General features: G+C 42.4%; 1 protein-coding gene across 3 annotated transcripts; it reads left to right on the top strand.

The window, feature by feature from the left end:
- The first annotated feature begins 1,594 nt into the window (after positions 1 to 1,594).
- LOC100756955 (zinc finger protein 11) lies at positions 1,595 to 16,214 on the top strand. 3 transcript variants are annotated; one of them, XM_027413827.2, is made up of 3 exons: positions 1,595 to 1,719; positions 8,206 to 8,301; positions 13,219 to 16,214. In XM_027413827.2, exons 1-3 carry the CDS (start codon positions 1,647 to 1,649, stop codon positions 15,189 to 15,191), a joined length of 2,142 nt encoding a protein of 713 aa, XP_027269628.1. In that variant the 5' UTR covers positions 1,595 to 1,646; the 3' UTR covers positions 15,192 to 16,214. The 3 variants fall into 3 exon arrangements, with proteins under 3 accessions (XP_027269628.1, XP_027269630.1, XP_027269629.1); XM_027413829.2 differs by lacking the exon at positions 1,595 to 1,719 and adding an exon at positions 1,746 to 2,035; XM_027413828.2 differs by lacking the exon at positions 1,595 to 1,719 and adding an exon at positions 6,856 to 6,915.
- Positions 16,215 to 21,364: the final 5,150 nt, after the last annotated feature.

The raw sequence follows: 21,364 nt of genomic DNA, 5'->3' as shown, positions 1-21,364 counted from the left end.
CTGATTAAGAGGCTTTCATTTCCAGTCAGCTTGTCTTTCTCAGTGAAAGCTGATCTGTTTGACTTATAGTTTGAAATGCCCCAAAGCCCCCTGTGTTGTTGCTGTCTTCCTTCTCTTCTTTCTTCCCTTTTCTTATTTTTTTTTTTGTTAATTCCACACAATGTAGAGCTGTCTGAGAAGACAGAATCATAATTAAGAAAATACCTCCATATGACTAGGGTACAGGCATGCCTGTGGGGGTATTTTCTTTAGTGATTGATGGGGGAGGGCCCAGCCCATTGTGAGTGGTGGTACTGAATTCTATAAGAAAGCAGGTTGAAGCCGGGCGTTGGTGGCGCACGGCTTTAATTCCAGCACTTGGTAGGCAGAGGCAGGTGGATCTCTGTGAGTTGGAGGCCAGCCTGGTCTCCAGAGCGAGTGTCAGGATAGGCTCCAAAGCTACACAGAGAAACCCTGTCTCGAAAAACCAAAAAAAAAAAAAAAAAAGAAAAGAAAAGAAAAGAAAGCAGGTTGAGCAAGCCAGTAATGTGGAAACATAAGCAAAATATACCCCTTCCTCTCCAAGTTGCTTTGGTCGTGGTGTTAATCACAGCAATAGTGACCCTAAAGACCATAGTCAAACTGGTAGGATCCAAAGATGAACTGAAAACTAAGAAAGAAAGAAGCAAAACCAATACATATATAGGAAAGTATGATCTCTGGTACAGAAACATGTAATCAAGAATAGAAATTAAAAAATGAAGCTGGTGTGGTGGTGTACGTCTCTAATCCCAACAGAGGCCAGCCTAATCTACAGAGTAAGTTCCAGGACATACAGGGAAACACAGAGAACTCCTGTTTTGAAAATCAAACAAACAAAAAAGAAGTTACAACTTTTACTTCAGAGAAAAAGAATGTCATTACAGGATTCTGTATTTAAAAAAAATTCTGTATTCATCAAAGTGTTCTTTCCAGAACAAAGTGGAAATCATGTTAACATGCCAATTTCTTATCACAAAGTCAGAAATGAAAATTACAATTTGTAAATACCAGATATTTAATAGGGATTTGAAGGAACTGTAAGGGAATGCAAAATATACAGAAGTTGGTCAAAATACATGTATGAAATTCTCAGAGAATTTCCAAAAATATTTAAAAATAAAACAAATAATAAACTAAAAATCTGTGCCGGGCGTTGGTGGCACATGTCTTTAATCCCAGAACTCGGGGGGAAGAGGCAGGCGGATCTCTGTGAGTTTGAGGCCAGCCTGGTCAACAGATCGAGTTCCAGGACAACCTCCAAAGCAATACAGCAAAACCCTGTTTTGGAAAAGAAAACAAAACAAATAAATAAATAAAATCTGAGCAGCAAAGACGTGTCATTTTGTCCTTACTCAACCTGGAAGTGGTAATCAATTATGCACTGTCAATCAAGGCTCCATTCAGGGCCACCAGACTGAGAACTGCCCCTGAGTGGGCTTTAGCCTTGCTGGCTTTGTGTGGAGCGCCGCCAAGGTGCTTCCAGTCTGCGTTTCCCGGTCTCGCTGTAGCCGGCCAACCCGTGACCTCATCACTTGGACTCACAGGAGGACTCCTAGACACCTCGGAACCCGGGCACTCCGGAACGGGTCTCCAGAACGGGAACCCGGACACCCCGGAACGGGACAATGAGGAACCCGGGAACCCGGACACCCCGGAACGGGACACCGCGGAAACAATTCGTTCCGGAATCCGGACATGGTGAGTCGGGGCCCGGCCTCCTAGTAATCGGGGCTGAGCGGCAACTGAGCCGTTCGGGGTCAGCGGCGAGTCGCAGGCCGATTCCTTCTGGGGTGTCTCTGGCGGCTCACAGCCAGGGCATAGCTCTGACAGCCCGGTGACCGGAGCTTGGGGACAACTCGACTCCCCTGTGTGCGGGACCTGCCTGACAGCTCTGGGCTGGGGTCCTCGAGCCACCTTCCGAGCGTCCTAATTTATGGGCAGCATCCACCCAGGACAGTGAATTCCTAAGAATTTCCCACGCCAGCTTCCTGTCTTCAAATTAAACTGTTCCCACGTAGGTTTCAACCGGATTCTGCGGTTTTAATTCCCCCGCCCCACTATGCACATCGAGTGGCAAATTTGAAAGGAATTGTTTTGTGATCGTGAAAGCTGCGACCGAGCTGAAAGCACAGGATAGTTATTAGATTCTTGGTAAAACATTTATGTCGCACTTCCCCTTATCTTCCCTAGCCACGGACACTTTATCATGGTATCTTTGGGTTGAGTTTTCCCCTGGCTGATTTTCTGAGGCGGTGTGTCTTCATTTCATCCTCCAATCTTATTTATTGGTACTGGAGTCCACTACTTCCTGACGTCAAATGCTGACACTAGGTGTTCCCAGTTGCCTTGTCTCAGGATAGGAGTTGTATAGTAAAGAGGAGTCGCTGGATTCTGCCCTAGGGTGGATCTGTGAACACGCAGCCTTTATGGGGAGCGGCTGGATGCTAAGGGGCGTGGGGAGACCGTTGGTATATTTTAAGTGGAGACACTGCATTTGTTCACACGTATTGGCTATTGTATAACTGTATCCTCATCCTGGTTTACTTACTCTTGTGTCGTGACTTTTGGGTCATACAGTAAGTCAATTTTAACTTTTTTGTTTTGAAGCGCTTTCACATTTAAAAAAAATCTGATATTTGATTTGTCATCTCCAATAGTTTCCGGGATTACCCCTCCCCCTTCCCCTGTGATTATGTTCCTCTTTCCCCCCATTTTTTCTAGTGACAGACTTCGCTTCATGTAGCCCAGGCTGGCCTGCAAGTTTCCTTGGTTTTGTTGATGCCTCCTGAAGGCTGAATTATCTTTTTGGTAACAGCCCTTCTAAAAGCTGTGCTCAACCCTGAGTTAAATTGCTGTTGCAGCCGGCCCACACCTTTAATCCCAACACTCGGGAGGCAGAGGCAGGTGGATCTCTGTGAGTTCAAGGCCAGCCTGGTATACAGAGTGAGTTAGTTCCAGGACAGCCTCCAAAGCTACAAACGAACCCTGTCTCAAAAGACAAAAACAAAAACAAAAACAAAAACATAATGCTGTTACAAATAAATTAGAATCTATGCTTTTATGTAGCTCCTGGAAGCATATAATATAAACAATTTCTAGGAATATACAGGTGTGAGTTTTTTTTAAAACCCCTTTTCTACCTTGTGATTACCCCATGGATGTGCTTACACATATATTCATAGTTACTCTCTGCCTGAGGTCTAGGAAGAGTTTCACTTCCTTTGCTCCCAAAGCTTGGCAGTTCATATATAAAGTCCTTGGAATAAAGGATGGAAAAATTTGGGTCACTCGGTGTTCTGTTTTGTTTTGTTTGTTTGTTTTTCCCCATGTCTGACATCAGTAGGCATCCACTGTAGACACATCAGCCATGTTGTGAGCTTTGGCATTCTCTTCTTTACAAAAATGCATCCTGTCCTCTCTGGGCCCATCTGTAGACGAGGTCTCTCTTGTGTTCTGTGACTACTTCAGCAAAACTGTAATATGCTTTGATAGAGCTTGAACACCCTCTCACCTGAGCATGAGGCTGGTATCCATTCAAGTGCCTACTTGAGGAAACTCGGTGAAGTTTAAGAATGTCCTGTTCCGGCAGAAACCTAAAGGATCCGAAATCTCTTTTTTTAGTATTCATCTTCCTTTACTTACTGATCCCCCCAGTCAGTTTTATATCCATGTGTTCTTTGACATAATTGGTCACGTTTGTGCGTAGTTGTGCATGGCCTGTATTTCTAGCAGTTGGGATGCTGCATGAGGGATTGAGTTCAGGGCCAGCTTGGGCTGCACAGGAAGTACCAGACCACCTCAGTTACATTGCAAGACCCTATTTCAACATACAAATCAGTCAGTTATCCATGTGCAGTGTGAAGTTGAGATTATAGTACTCTGAGTTCTATTTTGGATATCCTTTCCATGGCCCGTCTTTTTATCCTAGGCATGAAGAGATTGAAGAGAAATACATTTTACTCTTTACCATTATTTAATTCTCTCTCTCTCTCTCTCTCTCTCTCTCTCTCTCTCTCTCTCTCTCTCTCTCTCTCTCACACACACACACACACACACACACACACACACACACACACGGAAGTCTGAGCCATTCGGAGGCTCTTCCTAGAGGAGGACCATTTCTCCCGTTCTCTGCCATCTTTACTGACCAGTAGTTCTTTCTCTAGGGTTGGGGCCTGTGAGATTGTGCTTTCCACATCAGCAAGTCTGTTGGTGTGATCCAGGTTCAGGTCTTGTTTAGGAATTGAGTGGCTGAAGCTTGCTGGGTGTAGCTTCCCTCACATTTCTAGGAGGCACAATCTGACACCGGACATTCAGCTCCTCTGGTACCTACTCCTCCACCCCTGTGATGTTCCCCAAGCTTCAGGTGTAGGAGTCGTGTTGTAGATGTGTCAGTTGTGGCTGATACAGTCACTTGTTTTCTGCCTTTTGATCAATTGTGTGTTTTTCTGTAATGGTCTCCATCTGTTGCAAAGAGAGTTTTCTTTGATGAGGGGTGAGAGCTACACCCCTCATTATCTGTGATAATTATCTGTGAGTATAGGGATGAGTGGTTAGAATGCAATTAGAAACTATGCTGGCTTAGTAAAGTGACAGTCATGGGTTCTCTTCCAAGACCCATGACCTCACTAGTTCTGGTAGTTGGCTAGGTTTCCAGGACCAGGCATGAGTTCCTTCTTGGTTAGCAAGCATTAAATCCAGTTGAGAGAGTTGTTAGTCACCTCCAAGCTGTTCTTGCATGTGTTATGCTATTCTGGCTGTTCGCATGTTCAGAGGTTTCATAGCTTGGTGGCACTGTCGGTTGCTTATCTCCTTTGGAAAGTTGTACGGCACCTTTTGGTACCATGACCTTTAGTCCCCAGGGAGGAGTCTTTCAGATATGATCCTCTTGGTCCTGTGTCTGAAGTACACAGTGTCTTCAGCAGTAGGGAACCAAGGGCAACAGCAGTAGCCTATCATGCTTTAGTCTCCTGTATGCCTCCATGAGTGTGTTAAGGTCCCTTAAGTTGACAGTTTGTCATGGGTCCTTCCTGTGTTTCTAGTGTTCTGGTTGATTTTCTAAAAGCAAAGTCTCATGAACAATTCGGAATCAGGGAACTCACTAAACAAATGTAAGTTGCATTGGTTAGCAAATTGATAGTTGGAGTAGAAATGGTAGAGATTCATCTGCCCACAATCTGCAGATGCTCCAACAGTTTGTGTATACTGATAGCATTTGCAAGTCATTTACAGACGTCCTCTGGTAAGCTTCATTTTAAATTTCTCACAACCCTTGCTATCATAGAAACACTACATAACTAGTAGCTTTTCTGCACTGCTATAGAATAATAAGAAAAGTATGTGACCCCCCTTTCTCCAATGAGGCCAAACCTCCTAATAGTGCCACCTCCTTTGTGTTTCTCTGGGGTGGTTATGGAGTATGGGAACTTCTCACAAGAAAAAAAAGTGAGCCACATTTGCCAGCTACTCAAGTTTGTTCTCTCCCACACCTCTCAATTCACAGCTCTTGATGGAGCTATCCCCAGGGTGTATGGATTCATCCCTTTTTACCACAGCCTGGGACTCCTGTCACTTCTCTGCCCAATTCACTAACGTTAGCTAGTGTCCATCTGGTGAACTTATTTTTCAGCATTGTGTCGACTATTCTGGGTATTTGCCTTTCTGTATAAATTTTAGAATGCCTTTTCCCCCTAAAGTTTAAAATTTTAAAATTACATTTAATTTGTGTGTGTGTGTGTGTGTGTGTGTGTGTGTGTGTGTACATGGGGTTGTGTGTGTGCACTACAATATGCTTGTGGAGGTTGGAGGTCAGGGGACAACTTGTGGGAGTCCTTCTGCCTTGTGGGTCCTGAGGAGGGAACCCAAATTGTCAACCATGGCCAAAAGTGCCTTTACCCTCTGTAGGGAGCAGTAACCACTGATCTATTTCTCCAGTTATAACAGTACTGCTTGCTAATCAGAACACAGTGACCTGGTTAGGTGGTTTTGTTTTTGTTTTTGTCAGCTTGGCACAAACTAGAGAAGAGGGAACCTCAGTTGAGAAAATGCCCCCATCAGATTGGCCTACAGGGTATTTTCTTGATTAATGATTGATATGAAAGGGCCCAGTCTACTGGGGGAGGTGCTGTCCCTCTATCCACCTGCTACTTTCATGTCACATGTATTGTTCTGTCCCTCCTCTGTTAAGGTCTTGTTCCCTTCAGAGGCTCCCATCTAGCTTCCTGACCTCCATAAACACCCCAAGTGAAGTGAACAGATCTGAATACGCAGAGATAGGATAGTACACTAGAGAGAATGTGTGGCATTTGTCTTTCTGGGCCTCAGTATAACTTTTCTCAATTCCATCCATCTCCCTGCAAAATTCCTTTTTCTTTACAGCTGAATAAAATACCACTGTGTATATGCATCACATTTTCATTGTCCACTCTTCAGCTGATGGGTATCTAGGCTGATCCCATTTCCTAACTATTAGGATAGTGCAGCCATGGTCATATATGTCTGTAGTAGAATATGGAGCCCTCTGGGTTGATGCAGGGACATGTGGTGGTCTATTTTTAGCTTTTTGAGAAGCCTTCACACTGATTTCCACAGTGGCTATACCAGTTTATACTCCCACCAACAGCGACTCGGTGCTCTCCTTTCCCTGCATCCTCATGATCGTTTGTTTTCTTTCTTTTTTTTTTTTTTTAAGATTTATTTATTATTACACAGTGCTGCAAGTCTGCCTGCAGGCCAGAAGAGGGCACCAGATCTCATTACAGATGGTTGTGAGCCACCATGTGGTTGCTGGGAATTGAACTCAGGACCTCTGGAAGAGCAGCCAGTGCCCTTGATCTCTGAGCCATCTTGCCAGCCCCGTCATTTATTTTCTTGATTATACCCATTCTGACTAAGGTGAGATGGAAGTATAAAATGTGCATATATTTGATGGCTAAGGACATTAAACCATCCTAAAAGTATTTATTGGCCATCTGTCTTTCCTCTTTGGAGAACTCTTCGTCCAGTTCCTTAGCCCAGTTTTTGATTGGGTTGTTTGTTTTCTTTCTGTTTAGTTCTCTGTGCTATCAACTTTTATTTCAGGAGCTGTTATCATTTAAGGATGTTTCCATTGATTTCTCTCCAGAGGAATGGGAATGCCTAGACTGCTCAGTGGAATTTATATAGAAATGTGATGTTGGAGAATTACAGAAACCTTGTTTCCCTGGATGAGGATCTCTCGTCTACAGAATTCTTAACTCTCTCTCAACATCTGATTTCCCTTCTCTGTAGACTGTTTCTCAGGGCTTCTGTTTTGTATGAGGCAGTTAACATAAGGGAAATATTTAGGGGTTTGATGATCTGGAGACGATCATTTTAATTGTATTTATGTTGAAATCTTCTTTCTTGAGGAAGTGTTTCTTTTTCACTCTAGATCAGTGGTTCTTAACCAGTGGGTCTTGACCCACCCCCACAGGGGTCACCTATCAAATATCCTGCATAGCAGACATTTACAATTCATAACAGCAGCAAAATTACAGTTATGAAGTAGCAACAAAATAACTTTGTGGTTGGGGGTCCCCACAACATGAGGAACTGTATTAAAGGGTCGTAGCTTTAGGAAGGTTGAGAGTCACTGTTCTAGATGAGTGGTGACTTCAGAAACTTGCTGGCATGAAGCATTGTGGCTGTTTCTTGAAGACCATTTGCTTTGAGTTGGTCATGTGTGCAAGTGAAGCTTAGCATCTCCAAGTGAAAATCCCCCACTCCTCCTCCTCCTCCTCCACCTCTCTTCCTCCTCCTCTTCTTTTCTCCTCCTCCTCCTCCTCATTCTCCTCCTCCTCCTTCTCCTCTTCCTTCTCATCCTCCTTCTCCTCCTCCTCCCCCTCCCCCTCCTCCTCCTTCTTCCTTTTGGTTTTGGTTTTTCTCTGTGTAGCCCTAGCCGTCCTGGAACTCACTCTGTAGAACAAGCTGGCCTTAACTCAGAGATTTGCCTTCCTCTGCCTCCCAAGTGCTAGGATTAAAAGTGTTCACCTCCATCACCCATCAGACATATTCTGATGTATATGGCAGAGAATAATAAAAAATCATTTCCTCAAATCTCCTTTTATATCTCTTCTTTTTTCCCAGAACAATATGGTCAGTGAAATGTTATCACTTAGTAGGAGACTCTTAACTGAACATGGTTCTCTATTTTGTAATAAACAGACCTTGCTGTGTGTAAGCCCTACCGGGTCTCATTGCTGGAGCAGAGACAGGTGCCTTGGAATGTGAAGAGACAAGAGTCAGGAACCATGTACCCAGGTAGGTAGAAATGACACAGGAAGAAGACACACAAGAAGCCATGCTTTTAGATGGGGATTGGGAAGGTCTGTGTTCAATGGAGATGAGTTTTCAGGAGCCCCTGGAGTTGGACTTATTGTGAGCTGCCTGCCATGTGGGTGCTAGGAACTGAACCTGGATCTTCTGGAAGAGCTACACATGCTCCAAACTGTTGAGCCATCTCTCTAACCCCAGTACAGGTTATACTTTGTAACCTTTAAGTATACAAATAACAAATTAGAACAATAGTAATGTAAAACCTATAAGCTGTTCCTATTTCTGTGGATTGGGACCATCCAGATACTACACCATTGAACTATGTAGTGTTCATTAGAGTTATTCAAGTAGATTTTTGTTTTATGTTTTCTGTAGGGTTTTATTTTTATTTTTCCTGTTAGAAATGCTTGCTCATATTTCTGCTTACAGCTTCTTGGGCCTGGGCTGGAGGGAAGTCTGTGGTTGAGAGTGAGTCCTGCTTCTGCAGAAGACCCAAATTTGGTTCTCTGTTCAGGTTGGGTGGCTCACAACTTCCCATAATCCAGGGCTCCATTGCCCCTTTCTGGCCTCTGCAGGCACTGCACTTAACATGTACATACCTGTATACAAACACATGCATACATTAAAAAAATCTTTTAAAAAGATCCTATAGTTTAGTGCATGGGGATAGATATGGATCAATCTGCAATCTTCTACATGTCCGAATCCAGTTATGCCAGCACCATTTGTTGAAGATGCTTTCTTCCATTGTATAAATTTAGCTTCTTTGTCAAAAATCAGGTGTTCGTAGGTGTGTGGGTTAATATCAGGATTTTCAATTCGATTCCATTGGTCAACCTGTCGATTTTTGTGCCAATACCAAGGTGTTTTCAGGACTATGGCTCTATAATAGAGCTTGAAGTCAGGAATGGTGATGCCTCCGGAAGTTTCTCTATTGTACAGGGTTGTTTTGGCTATCCTGGGTTTTTTGTTTTTTTTATATGAAGTTGAGTACTGTTCTTTCAAGGTCTATGAAGAATTGTGTTGGGATTCTGATGGGAATTGCATTGAATCTGTAGATTGCTTTTGGCAAGATTGCCATTTTTACTATGTTGATCCTACCTATCCAAGAGCATGGGAGGTCTTTCCATTTTCTAGTATATTATTTAAGATCTATTGCCATGCACTAAACTTAAATCCAAATGGATCAAAGACCTCAACATAAATTCAGCAACACTGAACCTCTTTAGAAGAGAAGGTAGGTGGCATCCTTGAACAAATTGGTACATTTTGAACATAACATTCTGTTTGAACATGAACATTTGAACATGAACATTCTGAACATAACACCAGTAGCACAAACATTGAGATCGACAATTAATAAATGGGACCTCCTGAAACTGAGAAGCTTCTGTAAAGCAAAGGACACAGTCAGCAAGACAAAATGCCAGCCCACAGAATGGGAAAAAATATTCACCAACCCCACATCTGACAGAGGGCTGATCACCAGAATATACAATGAACTCAAGAAGCTAGCCATGAAAACACCAAACAATGCAATTAAAAGATGGAGTGTAAAACTAAATAGAGAATTCTCAACAGAGGAATCCAAAATGGCTGAAAGACACTTGAGAAAGTGCTCAACATCCTTAGCCATCAGGGAAATGCAACTCAAAACCACTCTGAGATACCATCTTACTCCTGTCAGAATGTATAAAATCAATAACACCAATGACAATCTATGCTGGAGAGGATGTGGAGAAAGAAGAACTCTCCTCCATTGCTGGTGGGTGCAAACTTGTACTGCCACTTTGGAAAGCAGTATGGTGGTTTCTCAGGAAAATGGGAATCAGTCTACCTCAAGATCCAGCAATCCTTCTCTTGGGCATATACCCAAAGAATACACACTCATACAATAAGGACATATGTTCAACTATGTTCATAGCAGCATTGTTTGTAATAGTCAGAACCTGGAAACAACCTAGATGCCCATCAACTGATGAATGGATAGAGAAAATGTGGTATATTTACACAATGGAGTACTACTCATCGGAAAAAAACAATGGAATCTTGAAATTTGCAGGCAAATGGATGGAACTAGAAGAAACCATTCTCAGTGAGGTAACCCAGTCACAAAAAGACAAACATGGTATGTACTCACTCATTTTTGATTTTTAGACATAGAGCAAAGGATCACTAGCCTACATTCCACACTGCTAGAGGAGCTAGGAAACAAGCAGGAACCCAAGAGAAGATTGCATGGTTCCTCGAAGAGGGGGATGGGGACAAGAACCCCTGATCAAATTGGAGCCTGGGGCCAGGGAGAGGAAGGAGAGTCTTCATCCAGTTGCTGTTTGAAGCAGAAACAGACACCCACAGCTAAGCACTGAACCATACTACTGGAATTCAGTTGTGGAGAGGGAGGAGGGTTGAGCAAAGGAGCCAAGATGGGGATGGAGAGACCTGCAGAAACAGTGGACCTGACCTACTGATAGAATGGAGACCCTAGTCATAAAGCTGGGGAAACAGCATTGGACCAACCAAACCCTCTGAATGTGGGTGTCAGCTAGGAGCCCAAGACAGTCTATGGCTCCTTAGACGCGGAGCTTCTAAATGGAATTCGGGAGCCCATTCTCTATGGAGGGATACTATTGTAGCTCAGATACAGCAAAGAGGGTCTAGACCCTCTCCAAACAATATGACAGACTTTGAAGGTTCTTGGTAGAGGGCCTCACTACCCCTGGAGAGGAGTGGGGGGCGTGGGGTGGGTTGGGTGGAGAGCATGGGAGGAGGGGAGGGTGAGGGAATGGGGGGATGGATATGTAAATATGAGTAATTAAAAATAATAAACAATTAAAAAAGATCCTATAGTCTCCTCTTCTCTGGTTAACTATCTGAAGTAATATCATCTTGCTGATGCTGTAATTATTTAGGTTTAGGTTTAGTCTTCCCATTCTGACCTGATGTCCAAGAATACCTGTTATCTCTTCCTCTGTGGCACAGAATATACTGACATTCCCTATCAGGGAACCTTCAGACACTTCACAAATGTATTCATTTGTTCTTCTCATTTTCTCACCCAGGAGAGCAGACTGATGTGGCAAGTTGTTTTTGTTTTGGGGTGTTGGTACAGTGGGGTTTCAGAAGTGAAGAACTGTGATTGATGAGAAGTATAACAGGCTTTTCAGCAATACCATGGGAAAATGGAGAGGTCTTTATGTTTGCTGTTCTGCTGTCTGGAGGACATGTCTGCTTGCCATGGTATTGAGGTCAGATTCAGAAACAATCCACCTTAGTGTAGTAACTGAGGGGATTTGTTATTTTGAGTTCTTGCAGGTGTTGCTTCTCATTATATCCTAGGCTCTTCACAAAAGCAGAGCAAAAACCCCACTTATTCCAAAATATGATAAGAAGATGCAGAAGTTATGACCTTGACAGTTTGCATTAAAGAAAGATAGAAATGTAGCAAGCCTTCAAATATCAATCAAACCTTACTTGACACCAAATTTTTCACATCGAGTATAATTCTCCAAATATCAAACATGTGACAAAGGCTTCAATAATATTTCAACAGGGTTTCTCTGTAGCTTTGGAGCCTGTACTGGAACTTGCTTTGTAGACCAGACTGGCCTCGAACTCACACAGATCCACCTGCCTCTGCTTCCCAAGTGCTGGGATTAAAGGTGTACGCCACCACTGCCTGGCTAATATTACAACTCTTGATTGACACCAGAGCGTTCATGTAGGAGAGAAGCTCTACAAATACCAATGAATGTGAAGGCTAAAAAGCATTTTATAGTCAGAATGTGGCAACTACACAACAGAAAACCCATTGCTAACTGAGATCAAGAGCATACAGCATTTCAGAAAATCATTATTAAGAAACTGTGTTTTAGGCCGGGTGTTGGTGGCACATGCCTTTAATCCTAGCACTTGGGAGGCAGAGGCAGGCAGATGTCTGTGAGTTCGAGACCAGCCTGGTCTCCAGAGCGAGTGCCAGGATAGGCTCCAAAGCTACACAGGGAAACCCCGTCTTGAAAAACCAAAAAAAAAAAAAAAAAAAAAAAAAAGAAAAGAAAAGAAAAGAAAGAAACTGTCTGTGTTTGATTAAATATTCACATCATGCTTGGAAAAATAACTTTCCTCTTAAATGAGATTTGGGTAATTCTTAGAATGCACCTTTTCCATGGTTTGATTAAGATCCTGAATAATTGAAATGTAGCTGGACCAAACTTTGAATCAAATATTCCTTTAGAAGAGAGATTTAGGAATGAAGAACACATTTTAAAGTATGATTGTCTTTTTGAAAGACTCACTATTCTGTCACCAGCAAATTTGTTTTCTCTGCACCAAAATACACAGCTTTAATAAATGCAGTAATTTATTGTTGTTTTGGTTTGTTGTTGCTATTGTTGTTTATTTTGAGACAAGGTTTCACTGTGTAGCCCTGTTACTTGGTATAGAGCCCATGCTCACCTTGAACTTTCCGTGATCTTTCTGTTTCACCCTCCTACATGCTGAGCTTACAGGTGTGAGCTCCTGCATTCAGTTAGCCACCCGTCAATTATTTTCTTTTCTTTCTTTTTTTTTCTTTTTTTTTGTTTCTTTCTTTTTTTTTTTTTTTTTTTTGTTTTTCAAGACAGGGTTTCTCTGTGACTTTGGAGGCTGTCCTGGAACTAGCTCTTGTAGACCAGGCTGGTCTCGAACTCACCGAGATCTGCCTGCCTCTGCCTCCAAAGTGCCGTCAATTATTTTCTATGTCCAAATCCAGATATAGGTACTTAGAGAATCCAATATATGTGTAATGAAGATAGGAAGATTAATGAGGCTGGGAAATAACGTATTGGAGAGAAAATGTTGTTAGTGTAATGAAAGTCATAGCTTTAAGCATGGTTGAAATTGTATGTCCTCTTTTCTCCCCAGAAAATCTTTGCGACTGTAACAACTCCGTAAAAGCCTTTGATCAACACACAAAACTTAGCATCCGTCAATGTGTGCATAGTGAAGAGAAGCCATACAAACAGGAAGAACATGGCAAAGCTTTCATTGATGACTCAGCTTCTGATCAGCATCACAGGGTACATAAAGGAGATTTGCCCTACAAATGTAAAGATTGTGGCAAAGCCTTTAAATACCGCTCAGTCCTCTTCCAACACCACATAATTCATACTGCTGCAAGACCTTACAAATGTAAAGAGTGTGGCAAAGCCTTCAAGAGAAGTAGAAATCTTACACAACACCAGATGACTCATAAGAGAGAGTGTAAATACAAGTGTAAAGAATGTGGCAAAGCCTTTACTACACATTCTATACTTACTCAACACCAAATAATTCATACTGGAGAGAAACCCTACAAATGTAAAGAATGCGGCAGATCCTTTAAATATAATTCAACCCTTACTCAACATGAAGTCATCCATACTGAAGCAAAACCCTACACATGTTTGGAATGTGGGAAAGCCTTCAAGAGAAGTCACACCCTTAGTCAACATCAGATAATTCATAAGGGAGAAAAACCATACAAGTGTAAAGAATGTGGTAAGGCCTTTATTAAACACTCATCTCTTACTCAACACCAAGTAATCCATACTGGAGAGAAACCCTATAGATGTAAAGAATGTGGGAAAGCCTTCAGATATCAGTCAACCCTAACAAGACACCAAATTCTTCATACTGGGGCAAAGCCCTACAAATGTCAAGAATGTGGCAAAGCCTTCAATAATAGTTCAACTCTTAGTCGACACCAGATAATCCACACAGGAGAGAAACCCTACGCATGTCAAGAGTGTGGCAGAGCCTTTTACTGTTCCTCATTCTTGATCCAGCATATGAAAATTCATTTTGAAGAGATGCCCTATAGATGCAAAGAGTGTGGTAAACCCTTTCGGCTTTCCTCACAGCTTATTCGACACCAGAGAATCCATACTGGAGAGGAGCCTTATATATGTAAGGAGTGTGGCAAGACCTTCAGATACCACTCCAACCTGATGAGACACCAAATACTTCATACTGGAGCAAAGCCCTACAAATGTCAAGAATGTGGCAAAGCCTTCAATAATAGTTCAACACTTAGTCGACACCAGATAATCCACACAGGAGAGAAATCCTATAAATGTCAAGAATGTGGCAAAGCCTTTTACTGTTCCTCATACTTGATCCAGCATATGAAAATTCATTTTGAAGAGATTCCCTATAGATGTAAAGAGTGTGGTAAACCTTTTAAGTGTTCTTCACAGCTTATTCGACACCAGAGAATTCATAGTGGAGAGAAGCCCTACATATGTAAAGAATGTGGCAAAGCCTTCAACTGTACTTCATACCTTACTAAGCATCAGCGAATTCATACCGGGGAGAAACCTTACGTATGTAAAGAGTGTGGCAAAGCCTTTAACTGTTCTTCCTATCTGTCTAAACATCAGAGAATTCATATTGGAGACAGACTCTATAAATGTAAAGAATGTGGCAAAGCCTATTACTTTTCTTCACAGCTTAACCGACACCAGAGGATTCATACTGGAGAGAAACCCTACATATGTAAAGAATGTGGCAAAGCCTTCAACTGTTCTTCCTATCTTAATAAACATCAGCGAACCCATATTGTAGAAAAACCGTATGTATGTAAGGAATGTGGCAAAGCTTTTAACTGTTCTTCATACCTTACTAAACACCAGAGAATTCATACTGGAGATAGGGTTTACAAATGTAAAGAGTGTGGCAAAGCCTATTACTTTTCCTCACAGCTTAATCGGCACCAGAGAATTCATACCGTAGAGAAACCCTATCGATGTAAAGAGTGCAGCAAAGCCTTTAGTACTTCTTCCAGCCTGAAACGGCACCAGGAGACTCATATGCTAGTGAAACCCAGCAGTGTAGAGAATTTGGCAAAGCCTCAATAGTGAGATATTTGTTACTGGATAGTTCATAGTTCACATGCAGTTCAAGACTTTAACAACTGCTGGATCATCACTTCACACCCAAAGACTCATACATGTGGGAGACACTACAAGTGTGAGGAATTCAGCAAAACCTTTAACAGGTGTGTAGCAGTTATTCCATATTAAATGATCCACAGTGGAGAACAACTTACAGATGTGACAATATGGCCTGGACTTTGATCACTGTTCTTTCTTATTGGACAGTAGCAAATTCATAGAAAGAGCACCGTCCTATGTGTAGACCTCAGAAGACTCTAATAAATCCCCTCATGAAATAAGTTAACAAAGCTTTCACTAATACCTCAGATCTTTTCTTAAACACAGCCCATACCTCAATAAACCTTGATGTACATAAAAATTTTTCATAGCACAGAACTCTTATGACTATGTAGAATGTGGCCAAACTTTGAACTTTCTGCTTATCAGTAATCAGTGGGGTGGAAAGAACTACATCACAGGTAGCAGAGTTATGTAAACTCATCTCTGAAAAGATGGAATTTGTTATACATTCAAATATACAAAATAACCTCACTGTTAAAAACTACACAAAGCTCCGACCTCAGGCTGCTTTCTGAGAAGTTCTAAACTGTTTTCTCCAGAGAGCATAAAATGGATTTTGAAAAACCGTGTATATTATGTATAAGCTTTGTTTTAGTGCATACATGGAGTGAATGGTTCTTGTCGTCTCTGATATGTATTGCCTAACATGTTGTCACAGAGATTAGGCCACCTTATTGAAGTGTGTACATAACAGATCTTAGTAATGTTTTGTTGAGGAATAGTGAATGACTGGCAATTCTTTTTTTTTCAGTTTTTAGGGATTGGATGAATGATAATTCTTATTCTAGGTGTCCTTATCCTTCAAATAGATGTGTAGATTTGAAGATTTTCTTGTATGTGATGTTTTATTGCACTTTTTGCACTTACCAGAAATTATGAGGGATGTGAAAGTATAATAAAATGTTCTAGCTTTCTGAATCTTAAGTTATTTATAATTTTTTGTCATATGGTTTTTATCCACACATCACCCCTTAGTTATACAAAGAACACAGAAATATTGGTATTCATTTGTATGCCATAGTCTTGTAGGTGGTATGGCATAAGCACCTGCCTGGTATGTGGGGTCCTCCCTGAGGGTGTGCTAACGGTATAGAGAAGCTTTAAGGACAGTTGAAGGATTAGAGTTGTGTTGGCTAGTCTCTGTCAGCTAGAGTCACCTGGGAAGAGGGAACTGAGTTCAGAAAATGCCTCTACCAAATTGGCCTGTGTATGATTTCTTGATTGATGATTGGTGTGGGAGGAGTTAGCACTAGAGGCAGTGCCACTTCTGGGATGGTGGTCCTGGGTGCTATGAGAAAGCAGGTTGAGAGCTAGAGAGATGGCTCAGAAGTTAAGAGCACTGACTGCTCTTCCACAGGACCTGGATTCAATTCCCAGCATCCACATGGCAGCTTATAACTGTCTGTAACTTCAAGATTGAACACCCTCACACAGACATACATGCAGGTAAAACATCAATGCACATAAAAAATAAGTTTAAAAAAAAAGAAAGCAGATTGAATTCAAGGCCAGCCTGGTCTACAGAGTGAGTTCCAGGACAGTTAGGGCTACACAGAGAAACCCTGTCTTGAAAAAAACAAACAAAAAACCCAAATCAAAAACAGGAAAGGAAGAAAGGAAGGAAGGAAGCAAGCAGGCTGAGCAAGCCATGGAGAGCAAGCCAGTAAGCAACACTCCTCCATGGCCTCTGCATTAGTGCCCATGTTGAGTTCCATATGCATAAATGATTGCTATCAAACTTTCTGATAGATTTTTTAGTTTTTTATTTGAATTAAAAACAGGATTGTTTTACATGACAATCCCAGTTCCCTTCTCCCTCCCGTCCTCCCCTACCACCCCACCCCAACTAAAACCCTACCTATCACATATCCTTTCTGCTCCCCCTGGATGGTGAGGCCTTCCATAGGGTGTCATCAGAGTCTATCGTATCCTTTGGGATAGGGCCCTATGTGTCTTGGCTCAGGTAGTATTCCTCTATGTGGAATGGGCTCCCAAAGTCCACACCTATGCTAGGGATAAGTACTGAACTACTAAAGGAGGTCCCGTAGATTTCTGAGGTTTCCTCACTGAAACCCATGTTCCTGGGGTCTGGATCAGTCCCATGCTGGTATCCCAGCTATCAGTCTGGGGACCAAGAGTTCCCAGATGTTCAGGTCAGCTGTTTCTGTGGGTTTCACCAGCCTGGTCTGGACCCCTTTGCTCCTCACTCATCCTTCCCTGCATCTGGATTCCAGTTCAGTTCAGTGATTAGTTGTGGATGTCTGCTTCTACTTCCACCAGCTGCTGGATGAGGGCTATCAGGTGGCATATAAGTCAATCTCATAATAAACAGGGAGGGCAATTAAGGTAGCCTCTCCTCTGTTGCTTAGATTGTTAGCTGGTGTCATCTTTGTATATCTCCAGACATTTCCCTAGTGCCTGATTTCTCTGTAAACCTAAAATGTCTCCCTCTATTATGGTATCTCCATTCTTGTTATCTTCTATTCTTCCCCTGACTCAACCTTTCTGCTCCCTCATGTCCTCTGCATTCCTCCTCTTCTCCCCTTCTCTTTCTCCTAGCTCCCTCCCCCCTCTTCCCGTGCCCCCAATTTGCTCAGGGGATCTTGACCCTTTCCCCCTTCTCCAGGGGACCATGTATGTCTCTCTTAGGGTCCTCCTTGTTTACTAGCTTCTCTGGCAGTGTGGATAGTAGGCTGGTAATCCTTTATTCTATGTCCAAAATCCTCATATGAGTGAGCACATAACCATGTTTGTCTTTTTGTGATTGGGTTACCTCGCTCAGAATGGTTTCTTCTAGTTTCCATCCATTTTCCTGCAAATTTCAACATTCCATTGTTTTTTTTCCGCTGAGTAGTACTCCATTGTGTAAATGTACCACATTTTCTCTATCCATTCTTCGGTTGAGGGGCATCTAGGCTGCTTCCAGTTTCTGGCTATTACAAATACTGCTGCTATTCTACTTCTGTTTGCTGCTTTCAGTAAGTAATAAGAGTTCTGTGTCTGGATCCACAGGTAGCAGGAAGAGAAGGTGAGCCACTTTAGCTTCTGAAACCTCAAAGCCCACCCCCCCCCCAGTGACATACTTCCTCCAACAAGGCCACACCCACTCTAACAAGGACACACCTCCTAAAAGTGCCACTCTCCATGGGCCCATGGAGGCCATTTCATTCAAACCACCACATCTCCTGAGTGATCACTGCCTCTCTCAGCACATGGCTTCCCTGTACTCTAAAGCTTCCTCCTGCTCCATCCCTACCCAAGCTGCACATTTTCAGTTTACTTCCACCCCCCTTGTTGCTCTTTTTCACTGTTGATTTGCATAAGAGTAATCAATGACGACCAGACTTAGACTCAACGTCATGTTGTCTTGAAAAGCATGTTGTCTGCAAAAGTAATTAGCTCATTCCTCTCTAATGTGGCCTCACATAGATCATCAGGGCATGGACAGAATGGTCAGATTCTTTGCTAAGACATTACATAAATGGCCCCCCAGCCCAATTGTTAATAGAATCATTGTTCCCCCTTGCGATGTCACGAGCTCTACAGTCTGCATTATTCTCAGTGCTTCTGTCTTCCAGGCTCCCACTAAAACAAACTGTTAGGTTCTTCAGACTGTGTTCAACTACTTTTCTAATCCAAAGTTCCGAAGTCCTCCACATCCCTTCCGACAAAACAAAACCCTAAACAACAAAAACCAAGCAACCGTGATCGGGTTCTTCATAGCAATAAGATGGTGTCAACTCAGCTTGGTAATCTGACATTGGCTCCTTATAACAATACAATGGAACTTTATCATGCACAATAGAGTATTGTAGTTCCTCATTTCAGTTCTGTGATGTCACCAAGAGAATTGTCATGTGAGAGAGGAGCGTTGGGTATTAAAATTTGGCTTTATGTCACACCACCCATGGAACATTGTGATGCCAGAACTCAGCACATGACAGTGTAACAGTGGGGATTGGACATCACAGTGGAAAGTTGTCACGTCACAATGAAATACCGTGGTGTTATAATTCAACAATGTGATGTCATGGGAACCTTGTAATGTTACAATGAGCCTTTGTGAAGGCACAATGCATCATAGTTCAGTGTTGTCATGACAGGAGCAGAGCACTGTGATGGCGCAATTCAGCTTTATTATGGAAACATAATGTCTAATAATGGCACAATGAAATAATGTGTCATGTCACAATCTGGCAACACTGTGATGTCAAATTTCAACTTTTTTTTTTCATGGTGAAATGGAGCAGTGTGAAGCCACAGTTCAGAATGATGATGTCACAGTTCAGAATGATGATGTCACAGTTCAGAATGATGATGTCACAGTGCAGCATCGGTCTGTCTGTCATAAGGCAGCAGCTATGTCACAGGGGAGTTGTCATCACTTCACAAAACAGCATTGTGATAGCACATGATGGGAGAGGAAAAGAAAGGCACAGACAGACAGCTGGACCATGAAGGTAGGTTTGCTTTGGAAACCTGAGAAGTGTGAGAGCACACACTTCTCTTTCAGGTTGGGGATTTTATCAGGGCCAGAGAGTGGATCGGTCAAAAGGTCTAGTTCAGCCAGGCAGTGTTAATAATTAAATAGGATGTGCGGGAATGGTATTAGCAGTATTGACTTAAGGAAATTGGTGTTGGGAAGCTGAGATTGTTAGCCACGGTAAGGGGGTGATGTTCAAGCTGCGATGGAGTTTACAGGAGATGGGGTGCTATTCTGGCTGGAGTGAGAGTGCCCCTAAGGTGTGTTCTTATTCTCTCACAAGTGAGCTATATGATGGTACTAAGGCATTTCAAATACAGCATTGTGAGACTTGCAATTCAACATTGTGTCATCAAAATTCGGCATTGTACCGACCCAACAGAGCATCATGATGGTCTGATATAGCATTGTAAAGCCACAATTCAGCATTATGTTAGCACAATTGATTATTGCATTGTGATGTCACCACAGAGGGAGCTTTGAGCAATTCAACATTATACTGAAGGACTATGACATTTCATGGAGTGTTGTCACATCACCTGTGAGAACTGAGATGGCCCAGCACGGAAAACATCTTGATGCTGCAATTCAGCAATGCGATGTCACAGTGTCGCACTGTGGTGGCACTGCAGATTATAGTGACAAAATAGTGAAACATTTGGATGTCACAAACCAGCATTGTAAGGATGCAAAATTCAGCACTGTTACAGAATCATGTGCTCTGTTGATGGTGTGGTGGAGCATGGTGACGACACATTGCAGAATAGTGACAGATTGCAGCACAGATGCCAAAACTCAGCAGTGTGAAGACATAATGTGGGATTAGAATGTCAAAATTCAGCACTGAGGTGGAACAATAACAGTATTATGTCACTATCAAGTATTAGCACAAAGGAGCATTGATGGAATAGTTTAGCACTAAGATGACATAATGAAACATTATGATGTCACAATTAAGCATTATTATGGCATAAGGAGGCACTGTGATGGTCAAAGAATACTGTCATGGCATAACAGAACATTATTAAGGACACTGCAGCTAAGTGATGTCCAAATCCATCATTGTGACATCATAAACAGCATTGTGGTGGCAAAATAGAGCATCGTGATAGCACAGTCGATCACTGGAGGGTCACAGTGTGCCTTAGTTAAGGTCACCATTTCTGTGATGAAACACCTTGACCAAAGCAACTTAGGAGGAAAGAGTTTGTTTTGCTTACACTTCCACATCACTGTTCATCAGAAGAGGTCAGGGCAGGAGCTCAGACAGGGCAGGAAGCAGGAGGCAGGAGGCAGGAGCTGATGCAGAGGCTGTTTCTCAGTTGAGGCTCCCTCCTGCCTGATGATTTTAGCTTGTGTCAGTTGACATGAAACTCACCAGCACACAGTGCAGTCATGTACTATCACGACGGTGTAATGTGCTGTTACAATGGACCATTGCTATAATGGAACATAATGATGGCATGACAGAGTAGGGTGGGATAATGTAGTACTTTATGTATGACCATGGTGCTGGCTAGTTATATATCAACTTGACACAAACTGGAGTCACTGGAAAGGAGGGAGCCTTAATTGAGACAATGCCTCAATA

The sequence above is a fragment of the Cricetulus griseus genome, chromosome 4, assembly GCF_003668045.3.
Source record: "Cricetulus griseus strain 17A/GY chromosome 4, alternate assembly CriGri-PICRH-1.0, whole genome shotgun sequence".
Taxonomy (NCBI): domain Eukaryota; kingdom Metazoa; phylum Chordata; class Mammalia; order Rodentia; family Cricetidae; genus Cricetulus; species Cricetulus griseus.
Note: the sequence above shows the minus strand (reverse complement) of the source record. Positions and strands in the feature narration are given on the sequence as shown.